Below are 9,951 nucleotides of genomic sequence, written 5' to 3'. Positions count from 1 at the left end.
GTCACCCTAAGCCAGCTGTGACTTGATGGCCATAAAAAGAGGAGGGTATGTTAAAAACTTATCTGCTGTGGGGACCAAATAGGCTAAGTACGCCACTGGCTGCAACATAATAAGGATATAAATTAGATAAAACTAGCCTTATTTATTTATTTATTTGATTTATACCCCACCCTCCCTGCCGAAGCAGGCTCAGGGCAGCTTGCAAGGCCATTGGCAACATAAAAACATAAAAACAGTTAATATCATAAAAACATACTTCCGAAGGTGCTACATATATGTGATGACAAAGATTGTTCTAATCAGCCGCAATAAAATCAGCAATAGTTGGACGGCTGGTGTCTGCCTCCTAGGCACATTGTTCTTCAGTATGAGCATGGATATTAAAGCAGGCAACAAAAATGGATTATAGGGCCTAGCTAATCTGGCTGATGTTAGCAGTTTAATGTGGTGTCTTACTCAAATGCTTGGCAGAAGAACTTCGTCTTGCAAGCCCTGCGGAATTTTGGTAAATCTACTTTCTACTTAACTCTGTGCTTTTTTGAAGGCTACACAAAACAATATTTTCATTATCTGATTGCTTCTTTAGGATATAAATAGGAAGCATCTGAAAAAGTTAAAAATATCTGGGACTCCACTGCATTTTATAGCTTATGCTTTTCTGCATTAAGATCAATTCATCTTATTCCAGGGTGTGTCTGTGTGTCTTTTTTGAAGTTTTTGAAATACTATTCTCTTTACAGACCACATTCAGGTACCATGGGATATATATATACTTCTAGATATTTTAAAAGCCCTTTTATCCTTCAGGACTGTAACTGTTATTGCAGTTGTGCCAGTGAGCCAGAAGGTGTCATCGTTTGCATTGCTACTATTTTAATTCTTCCTAAGGCAACTCAAGGAGAAGTTAGAATGCACGTAGCTAGTGTGGAGACTGTTAACTCCCCTGGTTTGTGTGACGATACAGTGTTAGAATATTTACTAATGCCCTGCATTTTTCATTCTTGTCTCTATCTACCCTCATGTGTGCCATATGCGGCCATGTGTATATAAACAAACCAAAGATTCCTTGAAACTAGAGCATGGATTATTGCCATTAAATTTTGGTTACACCTACTTTTTAAAAGAGACAACAATGGTCTTACTGCTCATATGTTAACAGAGTCCTACGTGCCTTTGTTATATAGAAGAACAAATCAATTCAGTTGGGCTTAACATTGGAGACCTATCTCTGTACACAGAAAAGTCAGCTTTTAGGCTGATTAGGCAAAGACTGGTTAACATTGAGAGGCAGGCCATGAAAAAAATAGATGCTCACCCCTCAATTTGGGGCATTTACCTTCTGGACATAGGGCTTAGTATATAACTTGTTTAACGATCCCAGGGCAATGCTGAGCATATATGTTAGCAAGGTTTAATGTGCTGCCATCAGCAGTATTATATGGGAGATTCCAAAAAGCCTCATTCGATAGTAGATTGTGTTCCTGCCCTAAGCAGGAGATAGAAACTCCTGAACATGTGTTTCTTTCATGTACTTTCTACTCGGACCTGCGCCTTAAATTCATTGAGCCATGGTTGAGAAAGTATTCAGGGAAACCTAATAAATTTAAGATTTACCTTTTGCTGACAACCCAGAATCATGTAATAATTGAAACTGTTGCAAAATTTCTGTATGAAGCTTCAAGAAGGCGTTCAGTATTCCTTGCAAATTGAGTCGTATGTTCTGTATGTTATGCCAATAAAGGTTGATTGATTGATTGAAATGTAGATCTGAAGAATTACCCCGCCCCTGTTTTTTTAAGGAAATGTCTTGCGTAAAAATGATTGAGAGTGCCAGCTTAAAACCACGTTACAACCTGGGCTTAGAGGGGTGTAACTCTGCTTAGGATGACACTGTTATGATGCTAAGAGTGCACAGTCATATGCACATTTTCTTAGAAGTAATCCACACTGAACATAACGGGCTTCAGTTTCTGGAAGGCATACACAATATTTCACTGCAAGAGCTGATTTTTTGTTGTGGAAGTGTAAACAAGTCTAGAAGCAAACTACACGGGAAAACCAAAATAAAATAAAAAGAGCAATACTGTACAACATTTCAAAAAAATCCAGGGATGCCCAGAGCATGATGCCCTGGTAGGAGCTCAGATGCTTGCTTTTGCTTTTTCAGGAATGAAGGGTAAGGCCTTCCATGCACAGAAATACTCTGGGGAAGGGACAGGAATCCTTCTCCTTCCCTTAGTGATGATTGAATCCAACAACAAGCAGAACACAAGGGGATGGAGTATTGTTCTTGGTCAATTCACTGTCTAGCCAGGGAAATGACGAGGAGGAAATTGTTCCCCTGACTCAGGAACCATGTGGCAAGCCAAGATAAAGCAAAGAGTTGCTAATTTGAGTATAAAAGCAGGAAACGTGACACACTGATTTCCTTTCATGCTAACAAAACAATGTGAGGGAATGTGTAAGGGCATTTTTTTTCCAAGTCAAATCTCTAACCAAGCCAGAAACCAAGTGCTCTGCTGTGGATTCCCAGTTTTAATACTTTTATTATTTCGAATGTTATGTCTGCCAACAGCACCAGCTCTGAGAGCCCATGGCCACCCAATTTCTGGAGTAAGTACTTTTAGCATGTTCTTTTCAAAAATATGAAAAAGAGATTTAAAAATCTCTCTCTCTCTCTCTCTCTCTCTCCCTCTCTCTCTCTCTCTCTCTCTCTCTCTCTTACAGTTGGGCTACCAGTTAACAAAATCTCTTTCCACAGTTATGAACTTTTCATAGTCATACTTCTTATAGTAGGCATATTTTTAAGTTGACAAACCGAATATGTTAGTATTGCTCTTCCATTATCACAGCTAAATTTCATTCTATATACTCAAAATTTGAATAGTAATTAGTCTGCAGTGGGAAGGGGGGATCACTAGTAATTTGCCAAGTTAGTCCAGATTAACTCAAGTTGCCCAGTTGGTTTTTGTAGCTGAGGTAGATTTAAAGCTAGATCTCTGTAGTCTAAGGCTAGCAATGTAAATGCTTACGGCTACATTGCGGTGGCTCTCAGGCTGGGTTTTCCCTTTCTTTTCAAATGCCAAGCGTATCTACCTCACTGTTAAGTGATATGATTGTTCCAGCTGGTTCACAGCAGGAGTCAGGAAGGGTTGCCAGATCCTGGTTGGGAAATACCTGGAGATTTTTGGGGCGGAGCCTGAGGAGGGTGGGGATTGGGGAGGGAGAGAGTTCAATGTGGTATAATGCCGTAGAATCCACCTTCCAAAGTGGCCATTTTCAACAAGTGAACTGATCTCTGTCGCCTGGAGATCAGTTGTAATCTCAGGAGATCTCCAGCTACCACCTGGAGGTTAGCAACCCTTGCCAGAATTAAGGGCTGGGTCAGCAACATATCGTTTGGGGAGGGGAAGCCATAGTTGCCCTTCCCCCCCCCTAAATGTCAGAACATCCATAGCCATTGTTTGCTTGATGGGGTACCAGCTGTTCCCTCCCTTCCTTTCTTCAGTCAGCTATGTAAATAGAGGCAGCACCTATTTTGAATTTGGGCCACCACTTTGTGGATTTCTGGCATACCCCCTTTAGTGGAACAGTCACACCCAAAGCCTACGGATTATCCATCGGTCCTAGACTGAACTACAACCAAGGGAGATGAAATGAAATTGCTTTCTTTTATGAACAAGTTATGGTCATTATGGCACTATTTGAGAATTGGTACCGTAAAACATTGGGGGCCACGGTGGCTCAGAGGTTAAGACGCTGAGCTGCAGACTGGAAGGTCAGTAGCTTTGCCGTTCGAGACCCGACTGCCGCGTGACAGACTGAGCCCCAGCTCCTGCCAACTTCGCAGTTTGAAAGCAAGAAGTTGCAAGTAGATAAATAGGTATCACTTCGTTCCATGTGCCTGGGAGTTTAGTCATGGCAGCCACATGACCTCAGACAGCGCTGGCTCTTCGGACAGTCTTCAGACAGCACTGGATCTTTGGCTTGGAAACAGAGATGACAACCGCCCCCTAGAGTCAGATTTGACTGGCTTTCGAGCAAGGGAAACCTTTACTTTTACCATAAAACATGGGAGCTTATTTGGGAATCAAAAGTGGCAACAGAGGTCATGATGCCTATTAGGGCCATGAGGTCATGTGATGGAAGATATTTATTTCTTGTTAACACGCCAGGCTTTTTCTGCTTGTTACTGCAGAAAATGAGGAGAAGAAGGTTCACCATCCCCCCCCCATTCCATTTCTACATCCTCAGCCTGCCACTATTCACTCCATTGTGAAAATTACATGCAGCCATGTAAGTAATGTGATTTTTGCAACAGACCCCACAGTGGGCTCCTCAGGGCATTTGAGGACAAGAAAACAGGAGGCAGAGGGGAGGTTGAAACTGCTTCTCCCCATGTGCCATGGTCATGAGCAGGAAAGGGATGAATCTGGGAGGCACAAAAGTCCCATTGAGTGTTCCTGAAACAATTTTTTTTGTGTTGCTTCCAATGAATATGTGAACATGAAGACTGGCCAGTAAGGTATCTATATGACAAATGCAGTAGTTCAGAATGAAAATGCCAATGATGGGTGATCTTTGGAATGTATAGAGCATCCCCCCAGGGGGGGATTCCCACAACAAATCTGGGTTACACAGGGAGCATACAAGTCCATTTTCAAAATATGTTTTACCATTATGCACCTTAGAAGTTGTATCCATCATGAAATCAAAAAGGTTTGTTCCAGGTATATGAAACTTGTTTCATAGTGTTTATTTTAATCTATGAGAACTAAAGTTATGGCAAGTTATTCAGGATCAGACTTCTATATACACAAGCAGCGGAATGCAATGAGGACCTGTCAATGGCAACGATAGAACTGGGCTGGTGGAGGAGCAAACATTACCATTAGCAGGTTGAGGCAGTCTCCCTCCCTTAATAGTCTGATCCAGCACATTTGCCCATACTTTTCTACAAACATAAACAGGCAACACACACAAAGCTCATCTCAGCTACCAAATCCAGTCCTGTTCACATGTGTGAATTTTTTATTTGACCAATGATTTTAATTTTTGTCACTATATTACAAATGTGACAATCAACCGGAAAATAAATTTGAAAAGAAACAACACGTTTGCTCAAAATTTCCCTGCTTAAGTCTGGGCCTTTGCCCTTCAATGCTGTCTTTACCCTTCAATACAACTAGAATACAAGAACATACATACAATCATCTAAGCTGGGTTAGTGTCTCTGGGAAGCCCTCAAGCAGAGATAAAGGCAGTAGGGTTGCCAGGTCTGGGTTGGAAAATACCTGGAGACTTTGGGGGTGGATCTAGGAGAGGTCAGGGTTTGGGGAGGGAAGGGGACTCTGCATGGTACAATGTCATAGGGACCTCCCCTTCAAAGTAGGGGAGCTGACCTCTGTCAGCTGGAGATCAGTTGTAAAAGTGGGAGATCTCCAGGCCCCACCTGGAGACTGGTAACCCTAGAAGGCAATAGTCTTCCCACACTGCTGTGCATTACCAACTGCTGTGCAAGGGCACACTACCACTTAACATGGAAATTTCATTTGACTGTAATGGTTCGCAGAGTCATTAATTGACCTATCCATGGATTTGCCAGAAGTAGAATAGCAGAGTTCCTACTCAGAATAAAGTGATGCCTACCGGGGAGAAGATAAGGTTGAAGTGGAAAGTTGCTGGCAGATTTTGCCTGTAGTGGAACCCAAAGTAAAATTGGAGGTACCACTTGGGCAGACATATGCAGATTTTTTAAGAGCTAAGAGAGTTTTGACAAGTTAAGCCGAGATTTCTCTTAGCTGTTCCACACTCTCCTATCTACAACTGATTGAAAACTCATTTCTGCACAATGGTATCACTACTCAGACCATTAGGCAAAGAAATACCCCCAAAACCCACCAAAACTCAATGCACCTGTTAAGTTTCTGCCTCTGACCCATCTGTTAAATGGAGTCTTTGCAAAAAAAAATATAATACAATCCCTTTTCAACTCTTCAGTGAGCTCTACTCCCCTTTTTCCAGAGAAGGTACACTACAACTAATCCAGCCATTTGAGAATAAGGCTCCTTTTCGGCAATTCCACACAGATCTTTGTGCAGCGAGGTTCCTGACCCTTTAGAAGCTGTCAGCTAGGAACTCCTCCCCCTTCCCCACTTGCTAGGGAAAACTCCACCTGCTTCATTGTTCTATATCTGGTAAAGAGACCTGACCTGGGTGGCCCAGGCTAGCCAGACCTTGTCGGATCTTGGAAGCCAAGCAGGGTTGGCCCCCATTAGTATTTGGTTGGGAGACCTCCAAGGAATACCAGGGTCATGATGCAGAAGCAGCCAATGGCAAACCACCTCTGAACCAGGGTTCCCTCTAAGCCGAGTTAGTGTGAGCTAGCTCACAGGTTTTTTTTAGCCTCTGGCTCACACACTACTGGCACACAGCTTTGTTCTTATACCATTTATGAAGGAGTACTGGACTGGCCAGGAGTGCCATTTATAAAGGAGTACTGGATATTTGTGCTAAAGCAGAAATCAGAATGGTTATGAATGTGCTGGAAATCTTGATTCACGTATGGCAGGAAATGGAAATTATGATGTAATTAACCCCCCCCCCCGCTCCTCTGCTTTTCTCCTCAGTCATATTTCCCCCATGCTCGCTCTGTCTTCACCAGTCACAAAGCCATGCCTAAGACAGGGTGATCTGCAAAGACTGTGTTGATCGAATTTCTAATGTATTTTGCAAATGTTATTGCATGATATTTTGTTAATTGCTGCTTCTGTTGAATTTCCTTCTTACAAAGGAACACCTGAAGCCACTTGGCTCTACATCAGGCATTGTGCTTGCCAATGGCTGTGTTAAGCGGTGGCTGCCCAACAACTGCAGGAAACTGGAACATCCACCTAATTAAATTATGAATCTGTGCAGGTCATAAATCAAAGTCTGTTGAAATATAGCACCATTTTCTTAGGAGAGATAATTTGCCATTGGTGATGTTATTGTACTTTCTTTCCTGGCTAATTGTCTTCTGGCACTATATGATTATTATGCTGTATTGCATGTTAACCTCCCATTGTTTATGAAAACTCAGCTACACGCACTACTTCTCTGTCATTCCTCACTACTAGAATGACTTCTCATAAAGCACTTCTTGACATATATGGATGCACCCAGTATCTAATTTGCTGTTTTTCTAATTGTTCTTTTGAAACTATTCAGAAGGTTTCAATAATACATTTTCTCTTGAGCATCATCAAAATTCTAGGGAAGTATCATTCCATCCAAGGCAATTTCAGTCAAAAGTACTTCAGTGACTAGTACATTGAAAGAGTATACCACCACTTGGAACTACAATGTGAAAATAGCCTGTTCGTTATTTTCCAATCCTGCTTTTCGTCCATCATGCAGCATACATAGGGTTGCCAGGAGCTCTTTTGCTCAGAGAATTGACCATACTCAGGAGGGTAGCTGTGTTGGTCTGCAGTAGAACTAGATTTTTCATCTGATGAAGGGATCTTTGACTCTTGAAAGCTCATACCCAAAAATCTTGTTGGTCTCTAAGGTGCTGTTGAACTTGAATCTGACTGTCTGACCAGACTTAGACCTGCTTAGCATTAGCAAGGTGCCATCAAGTGTCCTTAGACACAGTATCCTACCTGAAATATTTGCATATAAATAAGACTTTCAGGAAGTACCTCCACAAGGCCTCTCTTTTACATCCTTATTCAGCACAGGGACTGAAAGTCAAATGATACAGCTGAATATCCGCAGGTCTGAGTCTGGTCATTCCCTGGATTTGAGACCTCCTGCGAATCAAGCATACATCACCTAGTGTTCTATGATGAAAGAAAAGCAGGATATAAATGCAGTAAGACTGTCTATTGGTGCTAGGGTGCCTGCTTTTGTGTGTTGGATTGCTGGAATCAGCAGGTGAAGTTTCCATGGCTGACAAAAACACCTTTGGCTTCCCTTGAAATTCCAGTGGGCAGGGACACCCTAAAATTTGCTTCAAATGTCATTCAAGGGAAAAAAGGAAGTTTTTGATTTCCTCATCCTAAGTGTCTGCTCAGCGGAACAGTTTAACGTCCTACGGTATGTTAGTTCTGAATTTCTACAGTTGATTTGTGTGGGAAATGTCATTCACCAATGCCTAACAGTCATTTGTGTTCAAGATCAATGGGGAAAAAAAACATTTCCTATTGCAGCTGCAGTGAGGATCCTAGGGATTCATGATGCAGTCCACAATGAAAAGCGTTATGCATTTTAATACATGAATATTTACTACAAAATCTATTAAATATTGGCAACTTTGGCTCCATCCACACCTCATTGGATGTTGTGCTATCATTGCATTATAGCAACCATTTGGCTACTGGCTTGTCTTGTCCACACAGGAAAATCCAGTTGCAATTGACAGTGATAGAGTAATACTGTAATATCCAGTGATTTATGGATGAATTCACTGTAACTTCGTAGTCAGAGTGAAACAAATGCACCTTAATAAACAACTCTTCAATTATTTTTAAAAAAGATTTTCCAGTACATAAAAATAGAGAAAAACAAACTTCAAGCAGTGTATTGTGATAAACACTATTTTGAAAGCAATCTATATATGTAGATTTCAGCTTCAATACATAACCGTAAAATGAAAGCTCCTTGCAGAAAAAAATTGTAACCTTTGTGTTTCTGCAGAGATTCATTTGGAGTATAATAACTAATTGCACTGTTCTTTTTCATTTTTAGATCAAATAATAATAGCATTTACAGTTTCTGTGGCCATTGGACTCGTAATTGGAGGCACAATCTGGGCTTTGTTGACTTGCCTATCAAATCGCAGAGCTAGTGCACATATTTCCCAGTGGAGCACCTCATCCTCTAGCCTGCGTTCCAGAGCTTCCCATGGAAGTGCTGCTAGCAGGCCTGGATTTTATCGCAACAGCAGTTGTGAACGCCGCAGCAACCTCAGTTTGGCCAGCCTGACCTTCCAAAGGCAAGCTTCCTTAGACCAAGCCAACTCCTTTCCAAGAAAATCAAGTTTTCGGGCCTCCACATTTCATCCCTTTCTTCAGTCCCCTCCACTTCCTGTAGAAACTGACAGTCAGCTGATTACACTGGTACCCACCAGTACCACGACAACTCTTACTGGGAGCACCACCAACAGCCTAAGTCGTCCTGAATTCCACTGGTCCAATAATAGTCTTCGTGTCTGCCATTCAACACAAACGCCACCTCCTGCCTATGACACCATCATAAAGGCCTTTCCAGATTCTTGAGTTGGATTTTCAGTATTCTAAATATGTGAGAAAGAATCTCAGTTCTATGATTTTCTGTGGGCTCTGAAGATACTGGTGAAAGTTCTGATTGCAACAAGAACATACTGTATGAGACAGAAATGACATTGATTTGATAGAGGGATGCACTGATACTGTTCAACTTCAAAAAACATCCTTGCTTTTCTCGCAAAGGGAGCATGTTAGCTGCACTGCATCAATATGTATTTATATTTTATGTCTGCACTGTTATTATTACTTTTAGTTTAGATGATGCAAATGCCTTGCAGTTTTACGAACTCATATATTTGGAATGATAAACCAAAGAATGCTTAAGATTTATAGAATTCCTTCTATGAACTGTGAACACAATGTTGGCTGCGGTCACACGGGCAGGAAAATGCAGGGGGGGGAGTGTGGCTGTTTGCCCCGGGGCAAAATAACGCGTGGTTGCACGAGCAGACATCCCGTGGAGGTCCCGTGGTAGGGGGGAGGTGCCAATCACACCACAATCCTGTGGCGTGGCAAAAAAGCTGCGCACCACGGCAAACGGGTGGGGTTTTTTCTGTACACCAACGTGTGCGCATGCCCCGTTGGGTGCTTGTGTGCATCCCAAGGACACTTGAAAAAAAACACCTTTTTGCGAGGGGACATGGGTGGGCGCTGGATGCCATGGGATTCCACCGGAAAC

At 42.1% G+C, this 9,951-nt stretch overlaps 1 protein-coding gene across 1 annotated transcript; it reads left to right on the top strand.

Moving 5' to 3' along the window:
* The first annotated feature begins 2,493 nt into the window (after positions 1–2,493).
* MYCT1 (myc target 1) lies at positions 2,494–9,663 on the top strand. Its single transcript, XM_015409576.1, has 2 exons — positions 2,494–2,613; positions 8,734–9,663. The coding sequence occupies exons 1-2, from the start codon at positions 2,562–2,564 to the stop codon at positions 9,261–9,263; spliced, it is 582 nt and encodes a 193-aa protein (XP_015265062.1). The 5' UTR covers positions 2,494–2,561; the 3' UTR covers positions 9,264–9,663.
* The last annotated feature ends 288 nt before the right edge of the window (positions 9,664–9,951 follow it).

The sequence above is a fragment of the Gekko japonicus genome, unplaced genomic scaffold (assembly GCF_001447785.1).
Source record: "Gekko japonicus isolate JY-2015 unplaced genomic scaffold, Gekko_japonicus_V1.1 scaffold1916, whole genome shotgun sequence".
Classification (NCBI taxonomy): domain Eukaryota; kingdom Metazoa; phylum Chordata; class Lepidosauria; order Squamata; family Gekkonidae; genus Gekko; species Gekko japonicus.
The sequence above is the reverse complement of the archived record's forward strand: the minus strand, read 5'-3'. Positions and strand labels throughout refer to the sequence as shown.

What these genes read in the sequence shown, in the direction of transcription:
- MYCT1 (XM_015409576.1), top strand. Translation starts at nt 2,562, where the DNA reads ATGTCTGCCAACAGCACCAGCTCTGAGAGCCCATGGCCACCCAATTTC. An exon ending in ATGGCCACCCAATTTCTGGA is followed by an intron (nt 2,614 to 8,733) that starts GTAAGTACTTTT and finishes TTTCATTTTTAG; the next exon opens with ATCAAATAATAATAGCATTT.